The sequence below is a fragment of the Gouania willdenowi genome, chromosome 1 (assembly GCF_900634775.1).
Source record: "Gouania willdenowi chromosome 1, fGouWil2.1, whole genome shotgun sequence".
In the NCBI taxonomy this organism is placed as follows: domain Eukaryota; kingdom Metazoa; phylum Chordata; class Actinopteri; order Blenniiformes; family Gobiesocidae; genus Gouania; species Gouania willdenowi.
In genome coordinates, this window is record NC_041044.1 from 36280962 (window position 1) to 36302757 (window position 21796).

A 21796-nucleotide genomic window follows, 5' to 3' on the forward strand; every position below is an offset into this window, starting at 1 on the left:
ACAAGTCAAAGAGTTAAAAGCTCCTTTTTTCACAGGTAAAAAACTGTAGTGTAAATACTAATTACAAATAGAGAATAGAGAAAGCACAGATTACAAACAGTGACGCGTTGGGACAAGAAAATTTCATCTTAAAATACACAAGGAGTAAATGGAGCATGTCTCAGAAATAGTTCCCCAGCAGTGTAAAGTTACAACGGCATAAAAATATAAATTCTTCAGTCTAGTCTAAGTACTAAGACACCTAAAGGGGTTCCCTACCCAAATGACAAAGACGGCTCAACTGAAAGACTTTTATTTGTAACCTTTACTAGTAGGAATGAGAGGTGATTTAGAAGCTGCAGATGCAATAAAAAAAACTTTACACATGTGGACGTCGACATGTTTGAAAAAGTGTGATGAAGTGATAACGTATGTTGCGATGGTAGCGTAGACTTCCTGTTTAAAGGTGTTCTTTGTTCAGCTGGAAGTTATGTGTGGATCTGTAGTAAGATGGATGATAGTGGCATACAAATGCTCTGCAAAAAAACCATCCTCAGTTTTGTTCCTGGCCTTCTTAGGAATAACATCCTAAAGTCCAAAGAACTTTGTTCTCCGGTGGTGGACTTCAGGAAGCATTTTATGTCAGAATCTTTATTTTTTCTTCTTTAAAACAAAGACACGCTACATATTTTATGTGGTTCCAACTTCACGCATGTAAGCATTTGTTTCTGTGTGTTTTTTAGTGATGAACAACCCAGAGCTGCCACTGGATCCAAATCTGCAAACCAGTAACCTCCTCATCACCTTTTTAAAGTACGCTTCCATTGTAATGCAGGACACCAAAGGTAAACTGAGTACAGCTCATTTCATGCGCTCCTCTATACTATATGCTGAGTCATGTTTCTGATTTGTAGATGAGCATCGACTCAACAGTGCCAGACTGTGCTTGATTATTCTCACCTGCATAGTTGAGGTATGAGCAGCTGTGATATGCATCATATCCATCCATGTATTTCTCCATGAGTCTAACAGAGCTGTTATAATCCACCTCCATGTGACAGGACCAGTACGCAGACCGCTTTCTTCACGATGACAACATGAACTTTAGGGTCAATCTTCACAGAATGGTGAGTTTATGGCTCTGATTAAGTGATGGTTGACAGAGAAATGCTACAGATTCGAACACCGAGTAGACATCTTTTTTAATGCTTTTAGAAAGTAAGAGAAAGTAGAATAAGTTGTGGGACTCGATTGAAAAAAATTATCTAATTAATTAGAAACTTTTTAATTAATTTGTCTCGATTCATCTAAATTAATCGCATATCAATATTTGATCCAAGAAGCAACATTTTTTCCAATTTAAATGGATTTTGGTATATGACTGTATCAATGAAAACAATAAAAGAGCTTAAACAACAAGGTTGTTTATTATTTTCACCACTAAGTGCTAACATAATGTGCAATATGAATAAAGAATATTATGATCGCATTGTTGACAAAGCACAAACTTAAATTTAAGTAAGCTATATTCATGGTTTTGCTGATTTTCTTTTTTTTATTTTGTAAACTTTCTAAAAACAAATTTGTTTTGTGTATTAAAATAAAAAACAGCACTTAGTACAGAACATTCCAGAGAAGTTGAAACTGAACAGCGTATAACAATTAGAATATCTTATCTTATATTAGTCGACATTTTCCGCAAAAATCATTAACAGAATTAGTCACACAAATGTATTTGTCGACAATTGTCGGTTACGTCATCGCCGTCTTTTTCAAGCTGTGGACGAAGCAGAACGTTGTTTTTCACGAAGAATGGCCCCATTAGACAGTAATTTAACTATTGTGATTATCATACCTAAATATCCTGATTGATTAAATCATCAGCTTTATCTGGTTTAATTATAGTAATCAGAGAGATATTTATCAACCATAACTTTATGTAATTCATTAGATATAAACTAAACTAGATTCAGCAGCAATGGTTTATATTAAACAGTAAAAACACTAATGTAGTTACTTTTGCTCTTCGTGTGCTTTTTAATTTTTTTTAAGAAAATAATTTCATTATTAATAAGGAAATAAGTTAATTATATACAATAACGCTAATAGAATGACCAATATGTACAAACTTTTTAATGTGTAAATGCTATTACTGAAGCAGATTCTACTGTTGATGTATTCAATTTATTTTGTGTTTGTAAGGAACCTGTTTACACGAAGTTGAGAATTGTTTTATTTATGTATTGTTTTTATTTGTCGTAATTTGCCCCAAGCCAAATTTAAAAGATTGTAGCAACATAGAGCAAATAAATGTACGATTTGTCATCCGTTTAGTCGATAATTCATTTCAATCATCGATGACTAGTTGACTATTAAAATAGTCGTTAGTTGTTAGACCAACTGATGAAGCTGATGAATTTAGTTTGAAATTGTCTTTCTGCATAGCTTCATTCAGTTTATAAGTTATGTCAGAGGATGCTATCTTGGAGTGCAAAAACAAACAAACAAAGATGAACTGCGTTATTTATTTTTTATGTGTGTTATTTTTCTGTAATTAATAAATCGCGATTAAAGTGTTAAAATCCCAGCCCTAATGAGTATATTTCCTAATTTTGACTGTCATGGATTGAAGTGTGTAAAATATCAGTTGGGAGCATGAAAACAAGATTAACATAAGTGAACTTAATCAGGCCATCTTCTCAACTGTATATCACGTCTGTCAGTAACACTGTAAATGCTGTTTTAAATTGCATTCTCCAAAACCAGTCTCTCTTGTAAATGAGACCTAGTTGTCTCAATGGGAAATAAATAGATAATTTTGACAAACTCTTTCCTTTTTTTTCTTCTGTTTTTAAGCCCATGAGGCACCGAAAGAAAGCTGTGGACAAAAACATCCCCTCTCGTCCTCTGGTGTGTGCGCTACTAGGTATGATGAACTGAACTAAACTAACTGCTGGGACATGGCTGTTTGACATTTTGTTAGTATCCATAATTTATAGTGTGGGTCTTAGGTTTTCTTGCCAATTTAATATTTTATATTCTCCCAAAACGTGCAACATAAAAATTTTTGAGAGATAAATTGATTTACGTTACAGTGGGGCTTGTTTTTGGGACAAGACCAGTTTGCAGTTTGTTTTAGGGCTAATGCAGACAGACGGAAACGGGCAATAAACCTTGGATGCTTCAAAATATGCAATATCTGCTCAGAAAGACCAAGGCCAAGATTGAAAGCCTGTGCTTTAGTAGCAAAGTAACAAGTCGTAGTAGTCTTATGCTGTTTTTGTCCTCTTTTAATAAAGATTTGATGGTGGAATTCATCGTCACGCACATGATGAAGGACTTTCCCATGGATTTATACTTGTAAGAATATGCAATTTTAACCAGCAACCTTAAGTTTTCCCTCGGCTCAACGATGTTTCTAAAGTGTCTTGTTTTCCCTGCAGACGCTGTGTGCAGATCATTCACAAGCTCCTCTGTTACCAGAAGAAATGTAGAATCAGATTACACTACACGTGGAGAGAGCTTTGGTCCGGTGAGTACTGGTAAACCGTCACCATCTTTGAATAGAATAAATAGAAAAACTAAGACCCTGAAGAATAACCTCAATAAATCCAACAAAAACAAATGATGTGCTTATGTCGGAGATTTTAGAGGCAGGCTGATATAACCCAATACTTTTGTCTGATATCGAACCAATATCAGTACTATATTGGGACACCCTTAGTTGTTTTTAATTTATTTAGATTTTTAAAGTACAAAAACAGTTTTCTTTAGTCTTCTCCTGGCTAGCGAGTTAGCCTTTACACTATATTCTTTTTCAATTGTCCATCTTTTTATGTTGTGTCTTTAAATGTAAAATGTCTTATGTTTATTCACAAACATTTAAAAAAAAAATTCTCTTCCAAACCAAAAAAGTTACATTTATGTTCATACATCCAAAGGTTGAGTATTTGGGTTGCTACTAAAATATCTTATTCGCTGATTATTCCCATGCTCTGTATTGTTTGATATCCTTGAAATTAAATTCACACAAAACACAGTATTGTGTTTTGTGTGTACAGTACAGGAGTTTGGACAGCTTGTCAAATAATTGAAAACAAGAGTTTTAATTCATTCCTTTCTTAAAGTATTTTCAGAAGAAAAACAAACGGCTCCTTCAAATATTTGTAAAAGAATGATTTAAACATTAAACTGATCAGCTAGAAGATGTGTATTTGTAAAAAAAAATGTAATTCTCGATATTGAACTGTCACCAGCGTGTAGGAACGTTTGTCTTTATGTTGTGTGGAACAGATTAGCTTCAGGAACAGTTCCTAGAGAGATTCTTTAAGTAGGTTTTTATGGCCGAGTGGCTCAGCCACGCCTGGAGTCACTAAGAGCAATGAAAGGTATCAGATCCAGTGGTGTTTTAAAGCATGCCACCTCTGCAGCCTAGAAGCATCATTTATAAATGCTGCGTACGTACAAAAGAAAGCATACGCCACTTATAAGCAATGTTATGGATTTATTAAAAACAAACTTGGTGAGATTTTGTGTGCACCTCCATGGCAGCTCTGACCCTGCCGTACGCACCAAATCATGAGAAACGAGAAACTCCGCCCCCAACAGGAGATGGATAAAATTAAAGACAACTCTGTGAAATTGATACAGTATTATCAGGTCAGCCTGCCTTGGCCTTGGGCCTCACTCCCAGTGGCCGAGTCAAAACTTATTGTATAAGTGATGAATCTCTTCTCGTTTATTGGTAAGCTAACAGCGACTCCAAGGTCTGTAAATGCAACCCTTCACAGATGAGCCCATGCCTGCTCTAGCGGTTAGGTTATGTTATGATACTGTCCTGTTTATTAATAATAATAGTAATTAAAATCACATGATCATTGCACAAAACTGCTGATCGGTTGGCTGCAACACCTGCAGCTGTTATAAACAGGAATGCTCTCACAATGCGTAAAGACGCACAGTGGCTTTTCTGGCATAGGTATTGCTTCTTGATTAGCTACATTCTAGTCCACATCACAAATCACAGGGTCATGAGTCGGTGGTCGTCTTTTTTTCTTCACACGCATTACTTTTCTGGGGTTTTTAGGATCCCCGACCCATTTTGGAGCTGATTATTGGGACAAATACACTCTTAACACACCTCAGACTGCAGGATATTCCTACAGGATAATTAAGATAAAATAAGATAATCTGGCGTTTGCCATTTTTAGTCGGAAAGCCATAAAATTGGAGCAAACGCAGCTTGGGAAAAGACCAGTGCACAAACAAACGACTGAGTGCCTGATGTTAGCTCTAACATCTTTGGGATATTTTAGAGTAGAGACTGGAAGCCAGGATATAAAGTTAGTTAGTGCATGTCCTCTAAATGGCCTGGCTTAAACAATAGAATGCTTTTATCAGCAGTTTATCTATAGATTGAATAACGCTGTTGTCAATAAGCCATTTAGTCCGGTGGCTTTTTGAATAAACTGCACACTCAGCTGTCTAATATCAAAACCTGATTGCTTCAGCAGCCCCACATTAACGACTAATCCTGCGTTCAGCTATTTTATCACATTAACTGCGTGAGTTTTTCTGTATTTATTCTCCTTGATGGAACCTTCCCCAGTTGTGTAACTAGTTACTGCTTTTCTGAAAGGAAGCCAATTTCCCCCTGAAGTCATTAAACCTGCTGTGTTGGTAATGTGAATTTCTGAGATAGGATAATGTCCATAATCCATCCTGCTGGCCCTTTTTCAGCCCAGTCAAATCACAGCAGGGGATCTATTCACACCAAAATGGCCTCATCTTGCTGCGTCTCGTTAGAATATGGTTTCGTCTAATCACGCTGATAATCATCTTTAATTCCCAGAATGACACAGACTGTCTCCTGGTGAGGATTATAGTCTATACGACACGTAGAGCAGAAATTGTTGTGGAAAAATTGTGGAATGCTCTCCCTGACCATCTGAGAGCTCCACAGACTGTGGATTCTTTTAAACGCAGCCTAAAGACTCAACTTTTTACAAAGGCCTTTCCGTAGCCTTTTTTTTTTTTTCATTATGCCTCATTGTTTTTGGTTTTAAACTGTTTTACTAGTCATATTTATTGTAGGTCTTAGGCTTTCTTTGTAGCACTTTGAGATTTCTTTTATGTAAAGTGCAATACAAATAGAATGTATTATTATTATTAAATTAAGGCCAAAGTTCTTTATTTGAGGCTTTTTATTGGATATTAACATCTTTGTTCTCTTGTAGTTGCTGTTGCGAAATAAAATTGTTAATAAACTTCATTTACTAATAAAAAGTTTCATCTCCAGTGTTTCTGTTATTAACTCTAATAAAGTGTGTAACAAAGCAGACTGCAGTAGTTATTTATCATTATTCATTGTTTTGAATCCTTCTATGTAGCGCTCATAAACCTGCTGAAGTTCCTGCTGTCGAATGAGACCACACTACTAGCCAAGCACAACATCTTTCAACTGGCTTTACTGGTGAGACACGACACAGTATTTCTACAACGTACATGTTTAATGCTGTCAGAGATTGATTTTGTTTCAGTTTGTCAGGCTTTTTTTTTTTTTCTTCAGAACAATCCAGATGCACTGCTCGCTCTGGCTTTTATAAGAACTGTTAGAATAGAGTGAAGTTACTCTGTAGTTGTTCAATGCTGAGAAGCTTTGCTTGAATCTATAAATCGTTTAATAACAGATTTTAAATGAACAGAACATGAATCGACAAGAATATCAAGTTAATAGGAAAACAAGCGCTCCCTTTCTAAACGCACAAAGCCATTGTCCAAACCAACAGGCCCATGGTCGGCCACCTCCAGCCCTTGATTGTAGTATTTCTCAGCATTCTATCCAGTAGTTGTTGTCTTATGTTCCTCCTCCCTTTGGTATGGAGCATGGCTTGAAAATAAATAAATAAAAATTCAGCCATGTGTCTTCTTTTGTTATGTTACATAAGACATTTCTGATTGTCAGAGTCAAAACATTAGCTGTCGCACATCGAGAAGGGAAATAAACACATTTTATCTGAGCCTAAGCTATGTCACATTGTTTTTAAATAGAAATCTTTACATTTAGGAATCAAAAGATCACAGTTAATTAAAGATGACTTAAAACAATACCAATTAAGTTGCATACAAGATTTATCGATTGATCAGTTCTTTCGTATGATAATGGTACCGCTATATTTAGTTTAATCATTATGAGGGGTCAAGGGTGTGTGCGCTTTTTTATTCATTATGGTTTATTTGCTTTATGTGGTGAATATAAGTATTAGGAGAGAAGGCAGTCTTTGTATTTGTTCATTATTCTTTGAATTTTGCACTCTGATTTAAAACTCTTTAGTGATTAACTGACTGCCCCTTGGGTTGTTATATCTGATTTGTATGTGACCGAGAACATATTTAATACAAGGATTATTTAAGGCTTTGTAATATAAGGAGATTTAGTATAAGGGTATTTAACTAGAGTATGCATTAAAGGAACAATAAAAGTGTAATATTTCACATCACCAGAACATTAGATGGGTTTTTTTGTTGGCTGGCCCCCAGCTAAGCTCTGGATAATGAGGATAAAACACTGCTTACACAGAGTATGGTGCATTTCTTCCTTGGCCCTCAAACATGCATTGGTTTTAATGGTTCGAAGGAAGAACATCCATCTTTAATCATTAACAGCAGCATAAAGGCCAGGATAGACCTCATGTTAATGTGTCTCTCCACAGGTAGTGAACCTTTTCAATATGTTCATAACATATGGGGACACCTTCCTGCCCACGTCTAACAGCTACGATGAGTTATACTATGAGATTGTGCGGATGCATCAGGTCTTTGACAACCTGTACTGTATGGGTAAGTTTGATGAATGAAACCTGTGCTGTGGCCTTTAAATATGTTGAAAAACCATTTACAAATGGACTGAAATCCAGAAAGCACTCATGTTTTTGAAGTTGGATCTTGTTGTAGTTTCCTCAGGGTACTCGGCGATTAAAGATTAAATCGCATAACTTTTTATTCTGTTAGTCAGTTTTTCTTTTTGCTTTTTTTTGTTAGTCTTAGACTTGTTGAAATATCACTTTCTGATCCCTCTGTTCCTACAGTCTTTTGTCCATAAGTTATTAAACCAAGAAAAACCCATCTATTATGAACATGCGCCATATAAAAGTACTGATGTGCACAATTGCTTGTTAAATGATTCTTCTTTAAGAGTACAGAGCAATTCTTCTGCTAAACGGCTTTGATTCAGGAGAATTTGAATAAAGAAAAATCATTATACCAACTTCATTATAAAGACATGAACAAGTGTCAGATTAATCTTCATGTGTAGTTTATTGTTGTGAACTGATTCCTCAGCTTTCTGTCTTTCAGTTTTGAGAGTATCTACCAACACTGGTCAGTGGAAAGAGGCAGCAAGTAAAGTCACGCACGCTCTCATCAATGTTCGGTAATTCACATACACAAACACGCACACTGAAAAATAAACAATAACCCTAGCAAGGAGAAGCAGTCATATTGAGGTGAAGGGAATTGGCAATGATAAAGCTCATAAAAAGATTGATTGTGTTTTATGAACCTGCCCTCCACCCCTTCATCCTCACTCAGCTCTATTCTTCTGCCTCCCACTCTATTTGATACATTTCAAGCTAATATCTTTCACACGCACTTTAGCGGTTCCTCCCGCTGTTTGCTTCCTCCTGTTTGATGATATCCTAATGTCAGCCTAGTCTGGAGCCCTGCAGAACTGGGATATTCCCAGAGGATTCTTGATGGAGGACATCCTTTTTTTAGGCCGGGCTATCGGACTCAAAACGCCACTCACTTTGTTCTTCTTCTTGTTCTTCTTGTTGTTGTGTACACTAGTTAAATTTGCTACTCCTCTGTTATTTGTGAACGGATCGAGCTGAAATTTGGTAGGTATAATCTATAGATGTGTACAATCCAGGCTCGCAGCCCGATTTTCGATTTAAGGCCCAGGGGGCCCCCAAGGGGTCCCCCCCAAAAAAGAAAATGAAAGTCGATTTCTCATATATTTGCAACTCAAATATTACAACTATTGGTGGTACCGAATCATTGGCCCATACCAATGTATAAATGGAGCCCATTACCCCGTATATGTCCCGGGGGCCCCATTTTCAAATGACTACTCCTCCGTTAATTCTCTTTAGATTGGTATGAAGTTTGGTATGAATACTCTATGAAGAAATATGAGGCCCGGGGGCCAACCCCCCATTTCTGGTAATTTCCAAATTTATGGGAACATTGTCGTGTGACATATCGTTTTAAAGGTAATTCAACGTAGATTACGAATATGCCTCGCACAATTCAATTAGGGGCAATCCCTTTTTGTGGTAATCTCTATTAAAGTCCTTTTCTCATGTATTTGTGAGTCAAATATTATGACAGTTGGTGGTGACGAATCATTGGCACATACCGATATATGAATGGGGCCCATTACTCCGTATGTGTCACTGGGGCGCCAGGGGCCCCCCATTTCTTCAAATGACTACTCCTCCATTGATGCTCGTTGAATCTGGCTGTAATTTGACATCAATATTCTATGAGCAGATGTCAAGAGCCTCTAGGAGACTTTTTTTTAAAATTTGGGGCCACCCCCTTTTCCGGTCATTTCTAAATTTATCAGAACATAGTCTTGTGACTTATCGTTTCAAAGGCAATTCAACGTAGATTACGATTTTACGTTGCACAATTTCATTTGTTTTACTTGGTGGAACTGAGTCATTTCACTGAATTCTCGGGAACCTGGTACGTGCTATTCGGCAGCAATCTCATTTGGTCTTCTTTTTTGAAATTTGTTAAGGTTTTATTTATTCAAACAACTTTTTTCAGGAAATTTACTTTGAAATTTACTTCAATGTCCTGACATGTTTTGACTGCCAACTGTTAGTCTTCCTCAGAGTGTCCTTATGAATTATTTTAGGGCGTCGGCAACGTAAGAGTTGTCTCAGGCTGGCCATGCTCCAAATCGGTCAGTCTTGTCCAGAAAGAACTCAAGGACACATCAAAGCGACCAGTAGAAAAGGATGAAAATTTCAAAGTAAATTTCCTCCAAAAAGTTGTCTGAATAAATAAAACCTTAACATATTTAAAAAAAAAAGAAGACCAAATGAACTTGCTGGAATAATACTCAAGAGGATACTATTTCAACACTCTTTAAGGCCAGGCTTCAGTGTCTCTCCCCCCCCCCCCCCCCCCCCCACATGCTCCCCATCCATTTCACCTTCCTCCTAGTTTTCCATTACTATTCCATGTCAATCAAGTGGGATGTTTAGTGACACCACATGAAACCACTAGACAGCTCAAACCGATTATAATCCGCCTTTTTGTTGTAGATTCATCTGCGTTGTTGAATCGATCATTTTTCACACCACGTCCTGTACACGCTCCAATGCTCAGCTCTGCGTTTGCTATCATTGCACTCAATAATGTGAAGAGATTTACCCTCTCTCTGTTCAAGACTTGTCCTTTTTTCTTCCAGAGCCATCATCAACCATTTTAACCCCAAGATTGAGTCGTACGCTGCTGTGAACCACATCTCCCAGCTGTCTGAGGAACAGGTATAAACTGCTTCACGCACTGGATTGACATTTATTTAAGGTTTGCCTGCATTGTGGAAACTATCACAAAGGAATCCAATTCTTCAATGGAGAAAAAAAAACTCTAGAAAAGAGACTTTGCTGCTGAGTTAATTTAAAGGGGAATACATATGGACAGTAGAATTAGACGTTTAGATGGAACATATCTGTTGCATCCCAGAGATAGAAAATCAATCAGGGACGGGAAATATGAAGCTAGCATTTCTCACAAAACAAAAATGTCCCACATCCTTTTCCTCCACCTACTTAACTTCATCTGGGTTACACATTCCACCTTACTAAAGGTTCTTCTTCAACACATTCTCAGAAATGATCTTACTCACACTATTAATTAAGCCTTCCCCATTTCTTTACACTGTGGAAGAGAGTTGGGATCATTTGTGTGTGTGTAAGGTTCACTCACAAAAATGCTGTGGCTTATGCTCATGAGCCAGCATCGATCCCCATTACTATGACTGGACATCTTCTAGGAAGTGGACTCTATAAATGGGAGTCCAACTATACTGTGGGGGTGTGGAGGCTCCACTCAGTCTGTTCCCATTCATTTCACTTTAGCTTCTGCTATCAAAGCAACCTGGGCTTCCGTTACGCCTGAGCAGTGCCACACGTTGATCACCTCCATGCCACGCCGCATCGATGCAGTAGTTCATGCAAAAGGAGGCCCAACCAAGTATTGAGTGCATAGAAATGAAAATACTTTTCAGAAGTCTTACATTTTTGTTTAAAATATCATTTTTTTTGATTGATTTTATGTAATATGTAAAATTTTCCGAGACACTAAATTTTGGGTTTTAATGATCATTAATGGGTTTGACTTTCTGAAGTGATTGACCATAAATATAAAACTTTTTCATGATATTCAAATTTTTCGAGATGTACCTATATACAGAAAGATGATATGCCCTATTTTTAACACCTCCACACATGACGGACTTGGAATATATTTTTGTTTTAATAAGTGTTAATGGATTTTATTGTCAGTGAAGAAAGTCATAGTGGCACGATATAAAAAGTAAATTTTAATAGAAAATAAAGACCCCCAACACTCAATTTTTAATGATGCCATGCTTTAAACCATAGGACCCCGGGTCCATTGTTAGTACTATTCACATTTTTAGTGTGTTTTTTTTTTTTTGTGAGAGCATTGTGTGTCGGTCACAGTTGTGTCCAAGTAGCAAGGGTCCAATGAATGTATAATAATATCAAACAGTAGGAAAGTGAAAACACAAAGTTGATAAATTATATATTTATGATGGTGAATTCCTACTTTGGTGCGAAGAAATAAAACATTTAATTCTGCACACAGCTAAAGATAAAAATGACCTCTTCTTCCTGTTTGGTTTGCCCTCCGAGTCCTTTCTATTGTAAAGTTAAAGGAACCTATGATTTCAACACACACACACACACACGCACTCGCAACTGCTCTTTATCATCCGATTGAGCGTTTTCATTCCCACCCTGACACCAGAAGATGGATGAGCTCAGAAGCTCAGCATTAATAATGAGCTTCAGATAAATCATTGGAGAGAAAAACACCTTTCAGGAGGCGAGGCTGCTTTTGTGTTTCACTTTAAGATAAACACTTGGATATCGTTGTGCTCAGCGTAGCAGACATAGACAGACGCTCATACACGGAACTAACCGCTCCACATCCACTGCATTACTTTAACATTAAAGCATTTTAATTGGATCTTTTCTCCTTCTCACGAGTGTGTCTCTTCTCACCTCGCTCTACCTGAGCTGGAGTAGAGGATTTTTTTATCTAAAGCCTGGTTTAGTTTCATACAGACTACAGCTGTGAGGGAGGGGCCAGAGGAAGAGATTTCTGCGTATGAATTTTTCATTAGGGAACCATCAGAGGTTTAAATAAAAACATTGCATTAGATCAGACCTTTCCGAGGTAAACAAAATGAATGTCCCCCTCCTCCTCCTCAGCTGATTTATGATTTAAATGGTTGGTGTCACTGTTGATGTGGTCAACCTCTGCCTGCATGTGACACACGTTTGTATAGAATGATTTATTTTTCCAGACATTTGTCACTGACCAGTGTTTGGTCAAGTGACAGAAGTTTAAATATGCATGGAATGTGCTTTCGATGCTGTCATAGGGAAATTGGTTTCTTCTTGTTGCTTTAATATATGTAAAATTGTATATAAATATGTATTTAAATCCTTCCTTTTTACATATAAATCATACAGTTGTGGTCTATATAAAGCGGAACTGCAATGCTTGGGTCTGAATTCCTCATTATTATAGCTCCACAGACCCCTTTTCTACCCCTTTTCTGATGTGCTTCTGAGAGCAACTCGTTTTGGTGCGGTCTCTTTAAATGCAAATGAGACACTCCATACCCCGCCCCCTCTTCAGGTGACACTCGGTTCAACTCCACCCTGCTCGGCCATTTTTGTAGTTTGATAGAAGAGATACGGCTATGTAGCGGCGCATAAACTTGTCCATCCAGCTTTACATGTTCGAGCCAGAGTCTGACCCGGCGGAGCGAGATGAAAATGAAGATGATGAACCTGCAGAACCCTAACAAGTGAGCTAACACAAGCACCGAGCTAACGCCAGCGCCAAGCTAACGTCACGAAATGCATTTTAATAGTCTTTTCAAAGACAAAAACGGCAAAATGAAATGACTAATGAAAACTTTAGACTTAAATTAAATCACGTAGGCCATATCATCAAGGATCTAAAACGAGCACACAGCGCTAACATATGAAGTCTGAAGACGGTGCAACTGCTAATGCTAACAAAACAATGACAGGGACGTCTTATCACACTTTTTAGCGTTATGTACAGCTTACCAAAGTGCTCTGTTTGTCGTCTCCAAAGATAGAAGGAATTGAACCCTCAATCAGACAAAGTCTTTCGGCAAATCCTTCTTTATACTGGTAGAGGTTGCTGAAGCAGTCATCCTTGAAGTGCTTCGTGCACACAAAAATGACCTTACCCACAGATGTGGGTACATTTCTGTGAAAAATAAAACTCAACCAGGCACTTTGAAAAGGTTCTGATGCTGGGAGACGGTGTAATGAAGCGTGTGGGTTACTACATCCAACAACCGAACATTTTGACTTATCCTCTCGTAACTTCGGCATCCTTGAGCTTGGACTACAAAATAAAAGCGAGAAATAAAAATGGCGGATTGCTTGAAGTGTTGGACCTGGAGTTGATGTACTAATTTGGCAGTTCCACTGCAAATACTGTGATGTAATAGTTAAAAAAACGTAATAGAGAATAGAAAAATCAAAACAGATTGAAAAATATGAGCAAAACAGAATATAAAGATATCTACGGAGCACCTGAAGAGACTAATTTGATTTTTTCTGTACTTCTAAGCACTCTAAATATACAACAAAATGCATTTAAGGGCTAAAAAAGTGGATTTAGCATGATATGTCCCCTTTAACTCATTCACTGCCAGCCCTTTTCAGAGCAGCCAACTCCATATTGTCAGGCGTTTTAGTTAATTTTCACTGATTTTTTTGCCCTATGACAATCTGAAATCTGAAACCAGATTCTGAAAGATTAGACTCTCTAGTTTCATCAGAAAAAATAATTTTGTTTCTCTTTTTGCTTGTTTCGTTCTTCCGTAATCAGCAGTTGAATAGAGGCAAGTTTCACACAAATTGTCAGTTCGTGACAAAAAGCTGAGAAAAACGTCTTTCTGAAAAAACCTGTTAGTGACTTTGAAGCAATTTTTTTTTGCTTTAGAGACATCTCAGCATTGGTTTCGTTCTATAAAACTACAAAAACAACACTGAGATCAGGCTTTTGATGGCAAAATTATTATTATTTTGCCATCTAGATCAGAGTTGAATGGATTTTTTTTACTGTGTTTTGGCCTTTCTCCAAGAGTCTCCCCCCATCAGTCTCCACACACACAACTTTCTCGTCCTCCTGGACATGCCGAGTCTCACCGCTTGCCCTGTTTTTTTGATCGTTTTCTCTCACCATCACGACACTCTCAATAGTCTACTTAGTTCCACACATGCTCTGGTCGAGTGTGTGCTGCTGAGAGCGCCATTTTCTGTCTCACAAACTCCTTTCCTCTCCCTCTGAGCTCTGCCCATCACGGGTGATCTCTCATCCAGAGGTGCGCTGCTGCCACCTACATGGCACCAGTTAATCACTACACCATGGTACAAGCTTGATATTCACAGGAGAGCTTCGTCACACAGTCTAATAGCAACCCCAGCCGAAAAAACACAACGTTTTTAGACGTCTTTGGCAGTCAGAGAGTCGGGTTCGCTGTCAATCATTGGACCGACACAGAAATACACCAGCGTGTTTATTTATGTGTGAGTTAAATGCAGATGGACTTTAATTGTCTGACTTTGTTCTTCCTTTCCCACTTTTCCAGGTGTTGGAGGTGGTTCGATCAAACTATGACACACTGACCCTCAAACTGCAGGACGGTCTGGACCAGTTTGAAAGATACGCAGAGCAACCCAAAGAGGCAGCGTTCTTCAAAGAGCTGGTAAAGGGTTTCAGTGGATTTCTTCACAAAGACAGTAACTGATATCCATTCTCTCTCCTTTAATTACTAAAGTGGTTCTTTGCATGTCCAGCTTGATTTGTATGAATTGGTTATTTAAAAAGAATTTCTATTCATTCAAATGCTCCTAGCATTCTCTACGCTAAGGTTCAGGAACTTCTGGTTTAAAAGAATTTCACCAACATTGCTCCATAATTAGTTTTTATGTGTGTTTTTGAAGTTGTTTTCAGTATTTTTGTTGTCGTTTTATATATTTTTCTGTTATTTTTGTTTACATTTGTAATTTTTTTGTGTAGTTCTGATGTCCTTTTGTTTATCTTTTATAATCCTGTATTTCTTTAGAGTAATTTTGTGTATTTTTGTTACCATTTCGTGTTTGGGGGTCGTTTTGTGTGTGATTGGGGTTTTTCTGTGTGGTTTTTGAGTCGTTTGGTGAATTTTGGTTGTAATGTTGTGTGTTTTTGGAGTTGTTTTCAGTATTTTTGTTGTCGTTTTGTATATTTTTTTGTTATTTTTTTTATTACATTTGTAATTGTTTTGTGTGTTTTTTGGGGGTATTTTTGTGTCATTTGGATGTCGTTTGTTTATCTTATATTATATTGTATTTCTTTTGTCATTTTATGTATTTTTAAGTTTATGTTGGGGGCCGCCCAAACTTAGACCGAGGGGCTACGGGTGGCATTCCTGCCCAACACATTGTCTCTCATGGGGTTTGAATCCCACCTTTGAGATGAAATCTATCTTGATTTTGTGTTTATTGGGGTCACATATGAACAGACGAAAGGTGGATTTGGTGAAATTTGTTGTATGAAAAGCTCATTTTATAAATAAAGATTGATTTGATTTTGATTATTAACCGTGTCCGTCTCCAGGTTCGCTCCATCAGCCTGAATGTGAGGAAGAACGTCTCTCTGAACACGCTGAGTCAGGATGTTCTGCTCAAAGAGTTCTCAACCATCTCCTGAGACGCGTCTCCGTCCCTCCCCCGTGTCCCCCCGGACCAGCAGGGCAATGTTCTGTCCGTCTCGCCCCCTTCGTCTCCTGGGTCTTGTGAACTGAATGATGGTCGTCTGTCTGGCAGAGACGAGCCCTCTGATTGGCTGCAGACTGTGAGATAAATCACAGAAGTGCCCCACTGCACTGGTGCTGTTCAAACGACAGTATTGGCTGGACTGTTATCTGACACCTGATGGTTAATTCTAAGTATTTCAGCAGTCTGGTTTTCTGCTAAAGACAATATGTGATTTTTCCTTTTTGTCTTCTTCTGACACTCATTTTGGGTTTTTAGTTGTTGACTTTTTGCATTTATTGCAGCGTTACCGCTTGTTGTTGAATGTTCAGCAGAGATCTACACAAGTATTTATATGTTGTTAAAGGGATAGGATATTTCAATCGTTAATTTAAGAAATTGATTAGGTATTTTATCGTCAGGAATGCTCACATTTATGTTACTTTTAAAGAGTTTGGTGGTAGAAGTTAAACGTTGTGAGACTGCACAAACACTCACAACCTCCAGAAATCATTCAATGTTCCTCATTTAAATCATTTGATTCTTTTTGGGATTCATTGCTGATCTGAATTATGCAACCTCTTCCAGTGTTGGAGTGGGTTTTATATATCACTAACGGCTGTAGCAATATTTGTTCTTTTTTAAGAAATAAAATAAAGCTTTGTTTCCTATTCTGATTTACAGTTTCCTCTGTTTAATACAGTCATAAAACACTAATGACACATTCTAATATCTGCTGTATAGCTTATGGCATGGGGGTCATTTTTGTTGTTCGCTTGATCTTTCAGTCTTCAGCTAAAAAAAAGTTAAGTTTAACAGCATTTCTTGTTCAACCGAATTGATGAAAATATTTTTGCATTTTCATTAACTAAACAAGCTATTGTAATATGGTAAAGAGAAAAACATTTAAAGCTTTCATTTTTTCAAACATAAATCTTAAATCCTGGGTTCTTCACTGAGGATGTGACCAAGCTGCACAGCCTTTAGATGATGCTTTTATAGGTTATTGATTAAAAGGCATCTTATTAAACGTTTTAAGGCTGGGGTGTCAAACTCATTAAAGTTTAAGAGCCACATACAGTGTGACCCAGTTTCACCGCAAGTGAGCCGGACTAGAAAAATCCATGTTTTTGTGAAGGAGAAACCACATATTCAAACTAAATCCTGAATGTTAAGCAATTCCTTGAATTTGCAACAAATGATGTCAAAATTTACTGTAAATATTGTAGTATATTTGAAAAAGGCATAGTTTTCAAAAAAAAAAAAAAAAAAAAATTGAGTTAAGACCATCATTAGACCCTAAAAACTACTGCAAACATAATGCACATACTTAAAATGGGCTAAGAATGCAGTAAGGCACAAAAAAAGACAAAAATCAAAAATCAGAGGGAAGGCATGAGTAAAAACTACTGCAAATATAATGCACATACCTAAAAGGGGCAAATAATTTAGGAAGGCACAAAAAATGTCAAAAATAAAAAAAATCATCAAAAATCAGAGGTAAGGCTTTAGTAAGGCATATTTTTCTAAAATTTCAAAAAAATTGAGTTAGGACCATCATTAGACTCTAAAAACTACTGCAAATATAATGCACATACTTAAAATGGGCTAATAAGTTAGTAAGGCACAAAAAAAGACAAAAATCAAAAAATCAAAACTTGGAGGTAAGGCTTTAGTAAGGCATATTTTTCAAAAATTTTAAAAAAATTGAGTTAACACCATCATTAGACCCTAAAAACCACTGTAAATATAATGCACATACTTAAAACGGGCTACTAAGTTATTAAGGCACAAAAAAAATCACAAAAATCAAATAATCACAAAAAATCAGAGGTAAGGCTTTAGTAAGGCATATTTTTCAAAAATTAAAAAGAAAATAAATAAATAAATAAAAATGAATTAAGACCATCATTAGACCCTAAAAACTACTGCAAATATAATGCACATACTTAAAATGGGTTAATAAGTTCGTAAGGCACAAAAAGTGTCAAAAATAAAAAAATCATCAAAAATCAGAGGTAAGGCTTTAGTAAGGCATATTTTTCAAAAATTAAAAAAAAAAAAAAAATTGAGTTAAGACCATCATTAGACCCTAAAAACTACTGCAAATATAATGCACATACCTAAAAGGGGCAAATAATTTAGGAAGGCACAAAAAATGTCAAAAATAAAAAAATCATCAAAAATCAGAGGTAAGGCTTTAGTAAGGCATATTTTTCTAAAATTTCAAAAAAAATTGAGTTAGGACCATCATTAGACCCTAAAAACTACTGCAAATATAATGCACATACCTAAAAGGGGCAAATAATTTAGGAAGGCACAAAAAATGTCAAAAATAAAAAAAAATCACCAAAAATTGGAAGTAAGGCTTTAGTAAGGCATATTTTTCTAAAATTTAAAAAAAATTGAGTTAACACCATCATTAGACCCTAAAAACCACTGTAAATAAAATGCACATACTTAAAACGGGCTACTAAGTTATTAAGGCACAAAAAAAATCACAAAAATCAAATAATCACAAAAAATCAGAGGTAAGGCTTTAGTAAGGCATATTTTTCAAAAATTAAAAAGAAAATAAATAAATAAATAAAAATGAGTTAAGACCATCATTAGACCCTAAAAACTACTGCAAATATAATGCACATACTTAAAATGGGTTAATAAGTTCGTAAGGCACAAAAAATGTCAAAAATAAAAAAAAATCATGAAAAATCAGAGGTAAGGCATTATTTTCAAAAATTAAAAAAAAAAAAAAAAAAAAAAAATTGAGGTAAGGCCATCATTAGATCCTAAAAACTACTGCAAATATAATGCACATACCTAAAAGGGGCAAATAATTTAGGAAGGCACAAAAAATGTCAAAAATAAAAAAATCATCAAAAATCAGAGGTAAGGCTTTAGTAAGGCATATTTTTCTAAAATTTCAAAAAAATTGAGTTAGGACCATCATTAGACTCTAAAAACTACTGCAAATATAATGCACATACTTAAAATGGGCTAATAAGTTAGTAAGGCACAAAAAAAGACAAAAATCAAAAAATCAAAACTTGGAGGTAAGGCTTTAGTAAGGCATATTTTTCAAAAATTAAAAAAAAAAAAAAAAAAAATTGAGTTAAGACCATCATTAGACCCTAAAAACTACTGCAAATATAATGCACATACCTAAAAGGGGCAAATAATTTAGGAAGGCACAAAAAATGTCAAAAATAAAAAAAATCACCAAAAATTGGAAGTAAGACTTTAGTAAGGCATAATTTTCTAAAATTTAAAAAAAATTGAGTTAACACCATCATTAGACCCTAAAAACTACTGCAAATATAATGCATATACTTAAAATGGGCTAATAAGTTAGTAAGGCACATAAAAAGACAAAAATCAAAAATTCACCAAAAATCAAAGGTAAGGCTTTAGTAAGGCATATTTTTCTAAAATTTCAAAAAAATTGAGTTAGGACCATCATTAGATCCTAAAAACTACTGCAAATATAATGCACATACTTAAAATGGGCTAAGAATGCAGTAAGGCACAAAAAATTTCAAAAATCAAAAAATCACCAAAAATCAGAGGTAAGGCTTTAGTAAGGCATATTTTTCAAAAATTAAAAAAAAAAAAAAAAAAAAAAAAATTCAAAAAAATTGAGTTAGGACCATCATTAGACTCTAAAAACTACTGCAATTATAATGCACATACTTAAAATGGGTTAATAAGTTAGTAAGGCACATAAAAAGACAAAAATCAAAAATTCACCAAAAATCAATAGTAAGGCATATTTTTCTAAAATTTCAAAAAAATTGAGTTAGGACCATCATTAGATCCTAAAAACTACTGCAAATATAATGCACATACCTAAAAGGGGCAAATAATTTAGGAAGGCACAAAAAATGTCAAAAATAAAAAAAATCATCAAAAATCAGAGGTAAGGCTTTAGTAAGGCATATTTTTCAAAAATTAAAAAAAAAAAAAAAATAAAAAAAAAATAAATAATTGAGTTAAGACCATCATTAGACCCTAAAAACTACTGCAAATATAATGCACATACTTAAAATGGGCAAATAATTAAGGAAGGCACAAAAAATGTCAAAAATAAAAAAAAATCACCAAAAATCAGAGGTAAGGCATATTTTTCTAAAATTTCAAAAAAATTGAGTTAGGACCATCATTAGACTCTAAAAACTACTGCAAATATAATGCACATACCTAAAAGGGGCAAATAATTTAGGAAGGCACAAAAAATGTCAAAAATAAAAAAATCATCAAAAATCAGAGGTAAGGCTTTAGTAAGGCATATTTTTCTAAAATTAAAAAGAAAAAAATTGAGTTAAGGCCATCATTAGATCCTAAAAACTACTGCAAATATAATGCACATACCTAAAAGGGGCAAATAATTTAGGAAGGCACAAAAAATGGCAAAAATAAAAAAATCATCAAAAATCAGAGGTAAGGCTTTAGTAAGGCATATTTTTCTAAAATTTCAAAAAAATTGAGTTAGGACCATCATTAGACTCTAAAAACTACTGCAAATATAATGCACATACTTAAAATGGGCTAATAAGTTAGTAAGGCACAAAAAAAGACAAAAATCAAAAAATCAAAACTTGGAGGTAAGGCTTTAATAAGGCATATTTTTCAAAAATTAAAAAAAAAAAAAAAAAAAAAAAAAAAAAAAAAAAAATTGAGTTAAGACCATCATTAGACCCTAAAAACTACTGCAAATATAATGCTCATACCTAAAAGGGGCAAATAATTTAGGAAGGCACAAAAAATGTCAAAAATAAAAAAATCATCAAAAATCAGAGGTAAGGCATATTTTTCTAAACTTTCAAAAAAATTGAGTTAGGACCATCATTAGACTCTAAAAACTACTGCAAATATAAAATGGGTTAATAAGTTAGTAAGGCACATAAAAAGACAAAAATCAAAAATTCACCAAAAATCAGAGGTAAGGCTTTAGTAAGGCATATTTTTCAAAAATTAAAAAAAAAAAAAAAAAAAAAAAAAAAAAAAAAAAATTGAGTTAAGACCATCATTAGACCCTAAAAACTACTGCAAATATAATGCACATACCTAAAAGGGGAAAATAATTTAGGAAGGCACAAAAAATGTCAAAAATAAAAAAAATCATCAAAAATCAGAGGTAAGGCATATTTTTCTAAAATTTCAAAAAAATTGAGTTAGGACCATCATTAGACCCTAAAAACTACTGCAAATATAATGCACATACCAAAAATGGGCAAATAATTTAGGAAGGCACACAAAATGTCAAAAATAAAAAAAAATCACCAAAAATTGGAAGTAAGGCTTTAGTAAGGCATATTTTTCTAAAATTTAAAAAAAATTGAGTTAACACCATCATTAGACCCTAAAAACCACTGTAAATATAATGCACATACTTAAAACGGGCTACTAAGTTATTAAGGCACAAAAAAATCACAAAAATCAAATAATCACAAAAAATCAGAGGTTCGGCTTTATTAAGGCATATTTTTCAGAAATTAAAAAATAAATAAATAAATAAAAAAAATGAGTTAAGGCCATCATTAGACCCTAAAAACTACTGCAAATAAAATGCACATACCAAAAATGGGCAAATAATTTAGGAAGGCACTAAAAATGTCAAAAATAAAAAAATCTCCAAAAATTGGAAGTAAGGCTTTAGTAAGGCATATTTTTCTAAAAATTCAAAAAAATTGAGTTAGGACTATCAT

General features: G+C 35.2%; 1 protein-coding gene across 1 annotated transcript in view; it reads left to right on the top strand.

Annotated features, from left to right (window-relative positions):
* armh3 (armadillo like helical domain containing 3) overlaps positions 1-16768 on the top strand; it is a 28054-nt gene extending 11286 nt beyond the window's left edge. Inside the window, exons 15-26 of the mRNA XM_028445019.1 lie at positions 723-824; positions 894-952; positions 1041-1106; positions 2836-2905; positions 3279-3339; positions 3423-3511; positions 6369-6451; positions 7692-7818; positions 8335-8410; positions 10463-10541; positions 14948-15064; positions 15955-16768. Of these exons, the coding sequence (XP_028300820.1) occupies positions 723-824; positions 894-952; positions 1041-1106; positions 2836-2905; positions 3279-3339; positions 3423-3511; positions 6369-6451; positions 7692-7818; positions 8335-8410; positions 10463-10541; positions 14948-15064; positions 15955-16047 (1022 nt within the window). The 3' untranslated portion in view covers positions 16048-16768. The remainder of the gene's footprint in view (positions 1-722; positions 825-893; positions 953-1040; positions 1107-2835; positions 2906-3278; positions 3340-3422; positions 3512-6368; positions 6452-7691; positions 7819-8334; positions 8411-10462; positions 10542-14947; positions 15065-15954) is intronic.
* Positions 16769-21796: the final 5028 nt, after the last annotated feature.